The sequence below is a fragment of the Haliotis rufescens genome, unplaced genomic scaffold, assembly GCF_023055435.1.
Source record: "Haliotis rufescens isolate VD_foot unplaced genomic scaffold, xgHalRufe1.0.p SCAF_35, whole genome shotgun sequence".
Taxonomy (NCBI): Eukaryota; Metazoa; Mollusca; class Gastropoda; order Lepetellida; family Haliotidae; genus Haliotis; species Haliotis rufescens.
This window is the reverse complement of record NW_025964057.1, coordinates 1,320,001-1,335,972: the sequence shown is the minus strand read 5'-3', so window position 1 is coordinate 1,335,972 and position 15,972 is coordinate 1,320,001. Positions and strand designations below refer to the sequence as shown.

Below are 15,972 nucleotides of genomic sequence, written 5' to 3'. Positions count from 1 at the left end.
AATGCATCTAAAAAACATTTGAAAATGGTAACAAATAAAACCGTTATAGCTGCAATGAGGAGTTGCATTAGATACAGTTTGTGACAGAGAACTTTTAGTTCGAAAGGAATCAATAGATAAAAGACATTTCACATTTGTCACAAGGTATTCTGGACATTGCATAATTATCATTGGCTTGGTTCCTGGTTATCGTCCATTAGTTAATGTAACAAACAGAGAGTTTCAAGGTATATTTCATTTGGAGAGATGAGCAATCTGGCACGTAGGCTTCTGTATTTTTCCGATTACACACATGAGTTTATGGTCAGATCTAACTTTTAACGAATGAGAATGAGGTATTGTGACATGTGACAAAGACAGGCCAGGCCCGAACACTATAAAATGATACCTTCAACGTTAGGAGAGGAGAGCGCGGTGTGCAATCGATCGAGTCGAATCCCGATCGTTCTAAGTTTCCCCAGTTAGTGACGAGCCTGGCCAGTCTGATCCTGTCCTGTATTGATAGATGGGCTGAGAGTAAGTAAAACTATGTGAGTATAAAGCTGCTGTTGCGTTTCTTTATTATGCGAGTATGAATGCTGATAGCGACAACTTGGAGTAAGTGTCCTTAGACCAATCACTCGTTGACGGAGCCGAGCCGCGGCGAACAAGGCGAGTGGCAAAGTCATGGCGACCATGATGACCAGGAACGGCAATACATTTAGTAACTGTAGTAGGGTCGCTCTGGACGCCCGAAGGCAGTTACGACAGTATGCACTAAGCGGCACATATGAGGCGATTATAACTTCCGGTCATACATGCTCTCGACGCTTGCAACAATGCCTATTGTCACTGTTGGAATAGCAACACAAGGGTGTTAATTCAAGCATTGTTATCGTTCATCGAGGTTTCGACATGCCATCTTCAAATCTTGAATACTAGTATTTAGCTTACAACTAGGTCTTTTAACTAACGTACAGAAATACGGCTTTAAAATGTCAAATGGAATGTGTTTCACCGTGGCCCAAACAGTTCATCATATGATATCTCGTCGTCCCGCATTAATGTATTATTGATAGAAATGTATATCCAGTGCTGTATAGATTTGGTGAATTTTATACATACTCTTTTAAGCAGATATTTTCACCTATATGTGAAGAAAGGTGTTGCTTTATACTGTAGATATGCTAGTCTCTGATCCTGTACATTGGTGTGTTTATAAACCTGTAGCTTTACCCATGGTTAGACTTAAATATCTATCATCATAGACTCTATAGAGAATAATCTAGAAGTGAGTGATTGAGTGAGTATGGTTTTATGCCGCTTTTAGCAATATTCCAGCAATATCACGGCGGGGGACTGAAACTTTCTGTCTGTTTGCCTGTCCAAATTACAACTTGAACAAAATTGCGCAGTACACAGGTAATCCCATGTCACTTCTATCAGTGAATTTAATGTTTTAATGTGTATTTCTAATCTTAACCAAGTTTTCGGGCCGGTCGGATAGCCTCGTGGTTAAAGCGTTCGCTCGTAACACCGAAGAACCGGGTTCAATTCCCGACATAGATACACGTCCCACACCGTGATATTGCTGGAATATTGCTAAAAGCGGCGTAAAACCATACTCACTCACTCATTTAACCACGTTTTCGACCCTATACGGGTATTGAGAGGAATATTGTGACATCGACTCTTTGTACGTGTATGGATATGAATGTTGTGACATTGACTCTTTATCTGGGTATGGAGAGGAATGTTGTGATGTCGACTGTTTATATGTGTATGGAGAGGAATGTTGTGACGTCGACTCTATACGTGTATGGAGAGGAATGTTTGGACGTCGACTGTTTATATGTGTATTGAGAGGAATGTTGTGACATTGAATGTTTATATGTGTATGGAGAGGAATGTTGGGACGTCAACTGTTTATATGTGTATTGAGAGGAATGTTGTGACGTCGACTGTTTATATGTGTATTGAGAGGAATGTTGTGACGTCGACTGTTTATATGTGTATGGAGAGGAATGTTGTGACGTCGACTCTATACGTGTATGGAGAGGAATGTTTGGACGTCGACTGTTTATATGTGTATTGAGAGGAATGTTGTGACATTGACTGTTTATACGTGTATGGAGAGGAATGTTGGGACGTCGACTGTTTATATGTGTATGGAGAGGAATGTTGTGACGTCAACTGTTTATATGTGTATTGAGAGGAATGTTGTGACATTGAATGTTTATATGTGTATGGAGAGGAATGTTGTGACGTCGACTGTTTAGATGTGTATTGAGAGGAATGTTGTGACGTCGACTCTATACGTGTATGGAGAGGAATGTTGTGACGTCGACTCTATACGTATATGGACATGAATGTTGTGACGTCGACTCTATACGTATATGGACATGAATGTTGTGACGTCGACTCTATACGTGTATGGAGAGGAATGTTGTGACGTCGGCTCTATACGTGTATGGACATGAATGTTGTGACGTCGACTCTATACGTATATGGACATGAATGTTTTGACGTCGACTCTATACGTGTATGGAGAGGAATGTTGTGACGTCGACTCTATACGTATATGGGCATGAATGTTGTGACATCGGCTCTATACGTGTATGGACATGAATGTTGTGACATCGGCTCTATACGTGTATGGAGAGGAATGTTGTGACGTCGACTCTATACGTGTATGGAGAAGAATGTTGTGACGTCGACTCTATACGTGTATGGACATCACAATGAAATCACAAGTACACTTAGTTACCCGTTAGTTGGTTGGAAGGACGCCAATTTTAATTCTCAGCAACGATATATAAAAATATCCAAGTTATTTAAGGCCCGGCCCTCCCCGCCATGGTCCACACATCTGTGTGTCAGACTCTTGAAAGGTCTTGCTACCGCCGTAGTTTGACGTGTTGGGTGTAGGTCCCAGAGTACCATTTCAATATCCTGGTACCACCCCAGCTATTTACCTATCGTGTTAAAATGTGGAGGGTCCATATATATGGTTATATCACATTGCACCCAACTGCACCCCGGGGGGTCTCACTGTGCCACGTCGCTGGTAGGCCTGTATTTAGTTTGGGGGTCACGTTCTTATACTGTTTGTAACCTTTACCAAACAACACACTATGCAAACGCGTGCGTGCGTGCGTGTGTGCGTGCGTGCAACAGTCATATTATCTAACACACCCAGAGATATGTTGAAATGTAATGTCATTCAATGCATGACCGTTTTGCAAAAGGAAACATGTCTATGACGCAGAGTTTATTTGCTTAACTGAGACAGACAGATTGTATTTCAATACAATGTTGATATTAAACGCTGCAGATCAACCGGATGTCAGGAAGGTGAGGTCATATACTTCAGGCTATCTAGGGGCCTTCAGACTGCGGCCGCCATATTTTTATTACAACATCAAGCACAGCACTTCTGTCTGGCTATTGCGAATAGTTTAGGTTAGCGTGACCTTGTTCACCTAATTACCTTGACCTCCAAACAGCGTGTAGCGTTCAACGCGTCGCCCGCCATTGTCGATGCAGTGAGGTGAGGTGAAGTGAAATGGGGTTTAACGTCGCGTCCAAGATTATTGCACTTATATAGCGACGTGCATGTACGTGTGTGTGTTTGTGAGGCTGCTTGTACTAGCCCGGACTGATGCCGATTTATAGTGCTAGCTAACTGAGATACCATGCCGCAGTTTAACATGAATACCCCACTCAGACACAGTATACTGACTCCTTGCCGACCAGTCCTTGTTTTAGCCCCTTAATGCCGAGCGCCAGACAGGATAACAACAAGTACCATCTTTTAACGTCTTTAGGTATGACGCGGTCGGGGATCGAACCACCACCAGACCACGGAGGCGGTCTGATGCAGTGAGCCGTGTTTCATGTGTTCTACTTGTGTGACATTATTACGCATGTGGGTGCGTGAGTAAGTTTGGTTTAAATGCCGCTTTTAACATTATTCCAGTTATATCACGGCGTGTCAGTTTAATGTGGGAGGAAAGCCCGAAGTAATGCAGTCTCAGACGTTTACCGCTGTGGTGAAACCCACGAGCACGGGTATGGTGCTGACAAACCTAGAAACATAATCGGGGCGAAATCTCTACCGTTACACGAGGATTACTGTTATTCAAATGACTGTTATGGTGTGTGTGTGTTTGTGCAACAACGGGTTCGTTCCTGTTTGTATATCTGAGTATACTTCGAACAGTATTTCGGATTTATGATGGCGTGTCAGTTTGATGTGAGAGAATAGCCTGAATTGATGCAGGTCTCAGACGTTTATCACCTTGATACGAGCAAGGATAGGATGCAGACAAACCAAGATATGTCAGGGGCGGGTGAATCTGTGATTTGAATCCTCGATCATCGGACACTGGTTCACAACTCTGCTACGCCTTAGGGCACTGGGCCATCCCATTTCACCCCCCCACCCCCTTCACCCATTCACACACCTCACTCACTCAACCCCCCCCCCCCCCCCCCCCCCCCCCCCCCCCCTCACACCTCTTACTGACACCACCACTCACCCACCAACCCCTTTATCCAGACGCTTTCGTTCCATGTGAAATCACATATACGGATTAACGAGACACAGTTTCCAATTAAGACCGAGTAACTGAACATAGACCCACTTTCGTGCACTTTCGCCTTCAGTGCAGTCCGCCAACATTGTTATCAAAGCAACCTTAAGCACGGCTGATTTATGCTATTTCAAGTTGACCCCTTCAGTTACATAGTAGGCTGACGACCTGTGAAGATCCGGGGAATAGTTTACAACATAATCTCCCTGCTTCTCAATACACTTCTCATATCGATAGTGGAGAGAGAGAGAGAGGGAGAGAGAGAGAGGGAGAGAGAGAGAGAGAGAGAGAGAGAGAGAGAGAGAGAGGGAGCGAGAGAGAGAGAGAGAGACACAGAGAGAGACAGAGAGAGAGAGAGGGAGAGAGAGAGAGAGAGGGAGCGAGAGAGAGAGACACAGAGAGAGAGACAGAGAGAGAGGGAGAGGGAGAGAGAGAGAGAGAGGGGGAGAGAGAGAGAGAGAGAGAGGGAGCGAGAGAGAGAGAGACACAGAGAGAGACAGAGACACAGAGAGAGACATAGAGAGAGAGAGAGAGGGAGAGAGAGAGAGAGAGAGAGAGAGAGAGAGAGATAGAGAGAGAGAGAGGGAGAGAGAGAGGGATATTCTTTACTTCCTTCAGATGTCATTCCGAAGATTACAATGAAATTATTTTTCTAGCGGTGAACACAATACACGTTCGGTTCCAAATTAAATTAAGCGCGGTTAAATCTACAGGTAACCTAGTTCAACACTGAAAACACAGTATGTTTATCTCCTAAATGATATGGCTGTCATAGTCGAAAACATGCCTATTACAGAGAATGCACTCTTTCTGAAGTTTACTGCGTGATGAGACTTTCTCACAAAGTTGTAAAGCAGGTCGATATTCCGGGTACAGAAAAGCTAGTTGCCAAAGTACATTGTACATGTATGTTAATTTCGTATGAACTCTCTTATAACGGGACATGCTTGCGTTATTTGATACATTTATGAGCCATTATTGGTCAAATCTTGGTGACTGCTCGGTACTCGTTCTTTTCCATTTCTGTGTCCATTTCGACCATCATCACGTTCAACTGGCTGTGACTAATATACAAACGGCCTCAACAGACCAATGACACCTGCAATGAACTACTCAAACAATGCACCATATTGAGTAGTTCACTTTGTTTGGCCCATAGTTGAAAGCAAGGCTTAGAACTTTTTGACCAGCCCTCATATGTTGACAAAGACTCTGTCAAGTGCTAAGTCTATGACATTTGTCACTGCAAGGTTAGAATATTGCAAACGTTGCATGGCATTACGCAAAGTTATCTGGACAAACCACAGCATGTGCAAAATACTGCTGGCAGACTCATCACACGACGTCAAGGGTTTAGCCTCTTCTCACACCCAAGAAGTGTGGACTTGGGTTGGTATGTCCGAGACATTCCTGGATGGAATCTGTGTCTCCCTCTTGAGCAAGTCCCATCTTCAGTTCTGTTTGTTTGTATACCGGAGGGAGGCTGACTGGGATGCGGAGATAAAAGATGGATTTCTTCTTGGCGTTCTGTAACCTTGTTTTGAACCGGTCCCAAGCCCCGATTCAATCCAGTTTTATCAAAATCGCAAACTGTGGTACATCTACCAGTACAATCTGGGTCTACTCATTAACTTAACACTTATTTTCCTTATATGTTATAGGAATGAAAGATAGTCTGTTCATCCTTGTGTGTTAAATAATTAATTTGTCTATTGTTATTGGTCCTAGTGTTCGGTATGGTGCGACTTAAACAATTATGGGAACGTACTCAGGATATAGTGTTTCTTTCAGAAACCTCTTATAACTATTTCTTGTCCAGATCAGTTGCACCACTAAGATCTTAATAAAACCGGTCCGCCTTCGTGGTCTAGTGGTAGAGCGTCCGCCCGTCCGCCCTGGCCGCGTCATACCAAAAGATGGTACTTGATGTTACCCTGTCTGGTGCTCGTCATTAAGGGGCTAAAACAAGGACTGGTCGGCTCGGAGTCAGTATACTGTGTTTGAAAGGGATATTCATGTTAAACTGCAGCATGGTATCTCAGTGAGCTGGAACTAATCGGCATCAGTCAGGACAAGTACAAGCAGCCACACACACACGCACACGTACATGCACATCGCTATATAAGTGCAATACACTTGCACGCGACGTTAAACCCCATTTGACCTCACCTAATAATAACCGTGTCTTACTTATCCTCTTTAAAATTCTAAGTATCACACGTGTATCACATTTGTATCACACTACACATAACTAGCACCGTATGTACCGCCACCTATACGCCAGCCTAATCCGTTACACATTACTAGCACCGTATGCACCGCCACCTATACACCAGCCTAATCCGTTACACATTACTAGCACCGTATGCACCGCCACCTATACACCAGCCTAATCCGTTACACATTACTAGCACCGTATGCACCGCCACCTATACACCAGCCTAATCCGTTAAACATTACTAGCACCGTATGTACCGCCACCTATACACCAGCCTGATCTAAAACACATTACTAGCACCGTATGTACCGCCACCTATACACCAGCCTGATCTATTACACATTACTAGCACCGTATGTACCGCCACCTATACACCAGCCTGATCTATAACACATTACTAGCACCGTATGTACCGCCACCTATACACCAGCCTGATCTATAACACATTACTAGCACCGTATGTACCGCCACCTATACACCAGCCTGATCTATAACACATTACTAGCACCGTATGTACCGCCACCTATACACCAGCCTGATCTATAACACATTACTAGCACCGTATGTACCGCCACCTATACACCAGCCTGATCTATAACACATTACTAGCACCGTATGTACCGCCACCTATACACCAGCCTGATCTATTACACATTACTAGCACCGTATGTACCGCCACCTATACACCAGCCTGATCCATTACACGTTACTAGCACCGTATGTACCGCCACCTATACACCAGCCTGATCCATTATACATTACTAGCACCGTATGTACCGCCACCTATACACCAGCCTGATCTATAACACATTACTAGCACCGTATGTACCGCCACCTATACACCAGCCTGATCTATAACACATTACTAGCACCGTATGTACCGCCACCTATACACCAGCCTGATCTATAACACATTACTAGCACCGTATGTACCGCCACCTATACACCAGCCTGATCTATTACACATTACTAGCACCGTATGTACCGCCACCTATACACCAGCCTGATCCATTACACGTTACTAGCACCGTATGTACCGCCACCTATACACCAGCCTGATCCATTATACGTTACTAGCACCGTATGCACCACCACCTATACACCAGCCTGATCCATTACAAGTTACTAGCACCGTATGTACCGCCACCTATACACCAGCCTGATCCATTATACGTTACTAGCACCGTATGCACCACCACCTATACACCAGCCTGATCCATTACAAGTTACTAGCACCGTATGTACCGCCACCTATACACCAGCCTGATCCATTATACGTTACTAGCACCGTATGTACCGCCACCTATACACCAGCCTGATCCATTATACGTTACTAGCACCGTATATACCGCCACCTATACACCAGCCTGATCCATTACACGTTACTAGCACCGTATGTACCGCCACCTATACACCAGCCTGATCCATTACAAGTTACTAGCACCGTATGTACCGCCACCTATACACCAGCCTGATCCATTATACGTTACTAGCACCGTATGCACCACCACCTATACACCAGCCTGATCCATTACAAGTTACTAGCACCGTATGTACCGCCACCTATACACCAGCCTGATCTATAACACATTACTAGCACCGTATGTACCGCCACCTATACACCAGCCTGATCTATAACACATTACTAGCACCGTATGTACCGCCACCTATACACCAGCCTGATCTATTACACATTACTAGCACCGTATGTACCGCCACCTATACACCAGCCTGATCCATTACACGTTACTAGCACCGTATTTACCGCCACCTATACACCAGCCTGATCTTTTACACATTACTAGCACCGTATGTACCGCCACCTATACACCAGCCTGATCTATTACACATTACTAGCACCGTATGTACCGCCACCTATACACCAGCCTGATCCATTATACGTTACTAGCACCGTATGTACCGCCACCTATACACCAGCCTGATCCATTACACGTTACTAGCACCGTATGTACCGCCACCTATACACCAGCCTGATCCATTACAAGTTACTAGCACCGTATGTACCGCCACCTATACACCAGCCTGATCCATTACACGTTACTAGCACCGTATGTACCGCCACCTATACACCAGCCTGATCCATTATACGTTACTAGCACCGTATGCACCACCACCTATACACCAGCCTGATCCATTACAAGTTACTAGCACCGTATGTACCGCCACCTATACACCAGCCTGATCTATAACACATTACTAGCACCGTATGTACCGCCACCTATACACCAGCCTGATCTATTACACATTACTAGCACCGTATGCACCACCACCTATACACCAGCCTGATCCATTACAAGTTACTAGCACCGTATGTACCGCCACCTATACACCAGCCTGATCTATTACACATTACTAGCACCGTATGCACCGCCACCTATACACCAGCCTGATCCATTATACGTTACTAACACCGTATGCACCGCCACCTATACACCAGCCTGATCTATTACAAGTTACTAGCACCGTATGTACCGCCACCTATACACCAGCCTGATCCATTACAAGTTACTAGCACCGTATGTACCGCCACCTATACACCAGCCTGATCCATTACACGTTACTAGCACCGTATGCACCACCACCTATACACCAGCCTGATCCATTACAAGTTACTAGCACCGTATGTACCGCCACCTATACACCAGCCTGATCCATTATACGTTACTAGCACCGTATGCACCACCACCTATACACCAGCCTGATCCATTACAAGTTACTAGCACCGTATATACCGCCACCTATACACCAGCCTGATCTATAACACATTACTAGCACCGTATGTACCGCCACCTATACACCAGCCTGATCTATAACACATTACTAGCACCGTATGCACCGCCACCTATACACCAGCCTGATCCATTATACGTTACTAGCACCGTATGCACCACCACCTATACACCAGCCTGATCCATTACAAGTTACTAGCACTGTATGCACCGCCACCTATACACCAGCCTAATCCATTATACGTTACTAGCACCGTATGTACCGCCACCTATACACCAGCCTGATCCATTATACGTTACTAGCACCGTATGTACCGCCACCTATACACCAGCCTGATCTATTACACATTACTAGCACCGTATGTACCGCCACCTATACACCAGCCTGATCTATAACACATTACTAGCACCGTATGTACCGCCACCTATACACCAGCCTGATCTATAACACATTACTAGCACCGTATGTACCGCCACCTATACACCAGTCTGATCTATAACACATTACTAGCACCGTATGTACCGCCACCTATACACCAGCCTGATCTATAACACATTACTAGCACCGTATGTACCGCCACCTATACACCAGCCTGATCTATAACACATTACTAGCACCGTATGTACCGCTACCTATACACCAGCCTGATCCATTACAAGTTACTAGCACCGTATGCACCGCCACCTATACACCAGCCTGATCCATTACAAGTTACTAGCACCGTATGCACCGCCACCTATACACCAGCCTGATCTATTACACATTACTAGCACCGTATGCACCGCCACCTATACACCAGCCTGATCTATTACACATTACTAGCACCGTATGTACCGCCACCTATACACCAGCCTGATCCATTACACGTTACTAGCACCGTATGTACCGCCACCTATACACCAGCCTGATCCATTACACGTTACTAGCACCGTATGTACCGCCACCTATACACCAGCCTGATCCATTATACGTTACTAGCACCGTATGCACCACCACCTATACACCAGCCTGATCTATTACACATTACTAGCACCGTATGTACCGCCACCTATACACCAGCCTGATCTATAACACATTACTAGCACCGTATGTACCGCCACCTATACACCAGCCTGATCCATTACAAGTTACTAGCACCGTATGCAGCGCCACCTATACACCAGCCTGATCCATAACACATTACTAGCACCGTATGCACCGCCACCTATACACCAGCCTGATCCATAACACATTACTAGCACCGTATGCAGCGCCACCTATACACCAGCCTGATCCATAACACATTACTAGCACCGTATGAACCGCCACCTATACACCAGCCTGATCCATTACAAGTTACTAGCACCGTATGTACCGCCACCTATACACCAGCCTGATCCATTACACATTACTAGCACCGTATGAACCGCCACCTATACACCAGCCTGATCCATTACAAGTTACTAGCACCGTATGTACCGCCACCTATACACCAGCCTGATCCATAACACATTACTAGCACCGTATGAACCGCCACCTATACACCAGCCTGATCCATTACAAGTTACTAGCACCGTATGTACCGCCACCTATACACCAGCCTGATCCATTACAAGTTACTAGCACCGTATGTACCGCCACCTATACACCAGCCTGATCCATTACAAGTTACTAGCATCGTATGTACCGCCACCTATACACCAGCCTGATCCATTATACATTACTAGCACCGTATGCACCACCACCTATACACCAGCCTGATCTATTACACATTACTAGCATCGTATGCAGCGCCACCTATACACTAACCTGATACTTTAGCAACATAAGGGTGTAATTATGAGTGAAGGCGAACTATCACACCACATCATCATTTCTGGGTGCGAAAGTATACCAAGCCGACGCGCACAACTATTCATCCGGTAAGATAGGGTTTCCACACTGACAGAGTTTCACTTTACGAATCTATCTGTCTCTCTCTCTCTCTCTCACTCTCTCTCTCTCTCTCTCTCTCTCTCTCTATATATATATATATATTTATCTATCTATCTATCTATCTATCTATCTATCTATCTATCTATCTATTTATCTATCTGAACTGTAATTATTCAATAACCTTTCAGGTAGCAAAACATTTCAAGATTTGGTTTCCTCAAGTAAGGTTTGAATGAAGAGCTTTGAATTTGTTTTCGAAAGTAATATATATATCATATAATTTAATTTTTCATATAATAATGTTAATTTGAAGTCTATTATGCCAGACCTACCGCAATGGACACACATGTGGATGATACAATAACAGTGTTCGCAACAGCAAATTTGTGGAAAACTAAATATGCAATCGACAGTCAGAAAATGTGAATGTTATTTAATTGATTTCCGATACTCAGGTAATCAGCTCTGATTATTGTTGCACCGATGAACTAAAGCTACAAACAATGACCAACACTGACAAATGGACTTCATATTCCTATGAGGCAGATGACTGGATGGTGTCCTGTGTGTCGAGACCCCACGTGACAGTGTTTGAACAGGGTGTGTCAATACGATCGACAGTATAGAGGAGTCGGGCCATATCCCAGTCAACCAGTGCCATATCAGGGCATAGGACATAACCAAAATGGGAAACAAAGAGGTAAGTTTGAAATATTGCATGTCTTAAAAACTGCAATTTGCTTTTTTTCATATTTCAATTTATAACTATGGTCATGGAAAAAAATCAGTATTTAGTGTAAGGTCAGGATGCTTGACATTTTAAGAATAAATCAAAACAGAATGTGTCAAAACAAGAAGAAAAAACCCAACATACATTGAAAAAAGACCATCTGTGTTTCGAAAGTATTGTGTATGGTTTGACTATATGAAAAGCAAAAATGTCAATGGAAATGTAGCTTGAAAATGTAAGTTGTCTTCACAACAGTATTTTTAGTTTTTAAAAAAGTTTATATAACATTGTGTCTTAGTGTATTGTCACATTATCATACAGCCCATTACCGTGATTGTCCGTTCCATAAAGTAGCGAGACCATCAGAACACTTATATCGGGATGTGGTCTCTTGATTGAAGAACGTTAAAACCTTGTAACTACTGTTTGTTGAGGGACAGGCTGTTGATGGGCCGCAGTAGATGGACTGTATCGACCTTTACCACAAATGTGCCAGATTCCGCATGTCATCAAAACACACACTGCAGACACCGTCTGCATCAAACCACACACAGAACACACTGTCTGTATCAAAACACACACAGAAGACACTGTCTGTATCAAAACACACACAGAAGACACTGCCTGTATCAAAACACCCGCTGAAGACACTGTCTGCATCAAAACACCCGCTGAAGACACTGTCTGCATCAAAACACCCGCTGAAGACACTGTCTGCATCAAAACACCCGCTGAAGACACTGACTGCAAGACACATGCACCACGCATTGTGTGCCTCCGGAACACATTATACACATTTCCTGCATTAAGACACATGTCATACGCATTGTCTACACTTTATTGAAACATACATGTTCTACCACAAACAGACCAGACATACAGAAATTAAGCACTGATAACGTTAAGAACGTTTAATCAGGTTTCGTCATTGCTTACCACATGAAACGATGTCCATGCACACCACCCTATAGGAAGAAAGTGTTGTATGGTCCCGAGAGCCGGAACTAGGCAGGCATGTTTACGACTTGATATTTATGACTTGATACGTCCGTTTAAACACACAATAGATTTAAATGCGTAATCCGAACGGCTTTACTCGATACTCAAGGGTGAGCATAAAGTTGGATATAATATGAGATGCGCGCCGTCATGATGGCCACTGCTGTTGATACATACAGAGAACAGCATGTGTCTGTATGCCTGTGTATGCCTCCATGCGCTCTGTTGACCATGCATGCATCCAGGTACAGCTATAACATTATGTATGCCGGCAACATAAAACAATTGACAATAGCATGATGGCATAGACAATAGGACGAAAGTACATTAAAATCTGGCAATAACAGTTTAAAGGTCGAAGGTGCATATGCATATGTGGTATTAAGTCAGTGAGCCTCTTACATTGATTCCTATTGTTAACATGCCGTGTTTTTTTCAGGTGAGCAATTGACTTGTCTTTGCATGTGTTTATGACGAGCGCCACCGGTGTGGCAGGATACGCCCACCCTTTCGCGAAATCCTTGTATCATCACAATTTGATGGTGATTCATGGACACATGCTCATGATAAAGGTCGGAATCGTAAATCGACTTGGCAGATATTTCTTATGAATATGGAAAGTGTTTGTCGCTCTTGTTTAAATTAAAACGGCAGGAGAGGTAGACTCGTGGTTAAGTTTTAGCTAGTCACGCCGAAGGCAAGGGTTCAATTCCTCACATGGTAAAAATGCGTGAAGCCCATTCTGATGTCCCCAGTCGGAACATTGCTGGGGTATTGCAGAGGGCGGCGTACAACAATACTCACTCACTAGAATCCAGTCAATGTTTTATGGACGTCCAAATATTACCTAATAATCATTTCACACCAGGTACTATATAATTGCAGAGGGTATTTTTAGATGCCGGGCAGAAAAAATACCACATCTTTGTCCATACCTACATCTTACAATTCCGAGTATCAAGGAAAAAGACACCTTGGGGACTAGCAGTGTTGCAGATTCAATATGCAACAATCTTAAGCCATCAGTAGTTGTGTGATAGGACGAAGGTTTCGTGAAGATCCGATTTTTCTTGTATTGCTCCAAAGTCAAATAGAAGCGCGTGGCGCCGTTTGGTGTGTACCTGTCAGAGGGGACGATGTGATTAGTGAGTCAGTGGTAAACTTGGAGATGTGTTTCTCCATGTTGCCCGACTAACAGAGACCTGATGGGGGTTGACCTACACCGAGAGGTCAGTGCCCGCGGACAAACACAATCTGCACCTGCTAAACTCTCCGTCAATGTGACCCAGCATCGCAAACATCACAAGGTGACTTGGGCAAATCAGCTACAGAGGTTTGGTGTTAGATTGTCTGGTATTGTCTCTTTCCTATGTCGAAAAAATAGCTCTTGAGAGCTAATGTGTTTTTTACCCCATAACCGACGTTAATAAATATTCTTGTATCTTTTGCCGACAGTTCGTCAGTGTCGGATTGTATATCTGTTTCTTCCGCTGTTCGTCCGTCCGTCCGTCCGTCCGTCCGTCCGTCTGTTTTTCAGTACGTAGACATTTGACCATGACATTGACCCATTGCGTTTGTAGCAAGATAATGCATTTATTCCTTTGGAAAACAGAGTGATTGGTGTTCTAGCAAGTGAGTGAGTGAGTATGGTTTTACGCCGCTTTTAGCAATATTCCAGCAATATCACGGCGAGGGGCACCAGAAATGGGCTTCACACATTGTACCCATGTCGGGAATCGAACCCGGGTCTTCGGCGTGACGAGCCAACGCTTTAACCACTAGGCTACCCAACCGCCCCTCTAGCAAGACAACTGCACATGGCTACCATTAGGAACGGAACCTTAATTTGTCGAATGACGTCAACAATATTCAGCTATGACGTCGTTTCTAGTGTGACGTCATTCCGACCTCCTGTCGCAATATGATTCGAATGACGTCAACAATGCCGCATGGATGGCTGAAATAATACACTTATGTCACGTGACATGATATGACCCTAGGGCACATATATGATTTTTATGATTAAGTTTTCGTTGTATTCATTGAAATTCCTGCATTCTGATTATCTGAATTGGTCAGGTGTTATTGCACTCATTTCCCAATGAATCACTCTCCTACCCAGAATTCCTTGCGGCCGGCAGCCAGCCAGCATAGTACCTCTGCCACAGGCCAGTGCCATGTGACGATTCGTCACATCTTTCACAGTCCATTCAAGATATTGCATATGCTTTTCATCCGTTTCATGTTTGACAAGTCTACACATTTTCATAAACACATGTCAAGGAACGGTTACGGTTCATTAAGACAGTATCCTAATGTGTGAAAATCTACTTGTTTCTGCGTAGTTATCCTTTGTTTACATTGGTTGTACGGCTCCACGTGATGTCATCAAAGCCCAACGGAGAGCTGACGATACGATCACTTTGATGTTTTGCATAATTATACAAATATGCTACTACAGCTGCGACAGAGTTGCATGACAAAATATATTTATACATCAAAGTGACCGTATCGTCAGCTCTCCGTTGGGCTTCGATGACAGCACGTGGAGCCGTGCAACCAATGATGTCGATTTCAATTATAAGCATGGACTGTGTATTGTTTCGGTTCATTGAGGTATGAATCGAAAAAACCGATGTGCAAATTATATGAATCCGCGTAGCCTCAATGAACAGAAACAAATACACAGCCAATCCTTAAATGAACCCCGATATGTTTGCCCTCGTAATAAATACACATATTACATTTCCCTCTGTTGTCACTAACTGTAGGCATACTATTGTTTG

At 44.0% G+C, this 15,972-nt stretch overlaps 1 protein-coding gene across 2 annotated transcripts in view; it reads left to right on the top strand.

The window, feature by feature from the left end:
• Nucleotides 1–11,373: 11,373 nt before the first annotated feature.
• Nucleotides 11,374–15,972, top strand: part of LOC124134387 (sodium-dependent proline transporter-like) — a 37,585-nt gene continuing 32,986 nt past the window's right edge. The window contains exons 1-2 of one of the 2 annotated variants that reach the window (XM_048381097.1): nucleotides 11,374–11,444; nucleotides 12,004–12,157. In XM_048381097.1, coding sequence (XP_048237054.1) covers nucleotides 12,143–12,157 — 15 coding nt within the window. In that variant the 5' untranslated portion in view covers nucleotides 11,374–11,444; nucleotides 12,004–12,142. Of the gene's footprint in view, nucleotides 11,445–11,959; nucleotides 12,158–15,972 lie in introns of those variants that run through there. The other variant, XM_048381098.1, reaches the window with a different exon arrangement.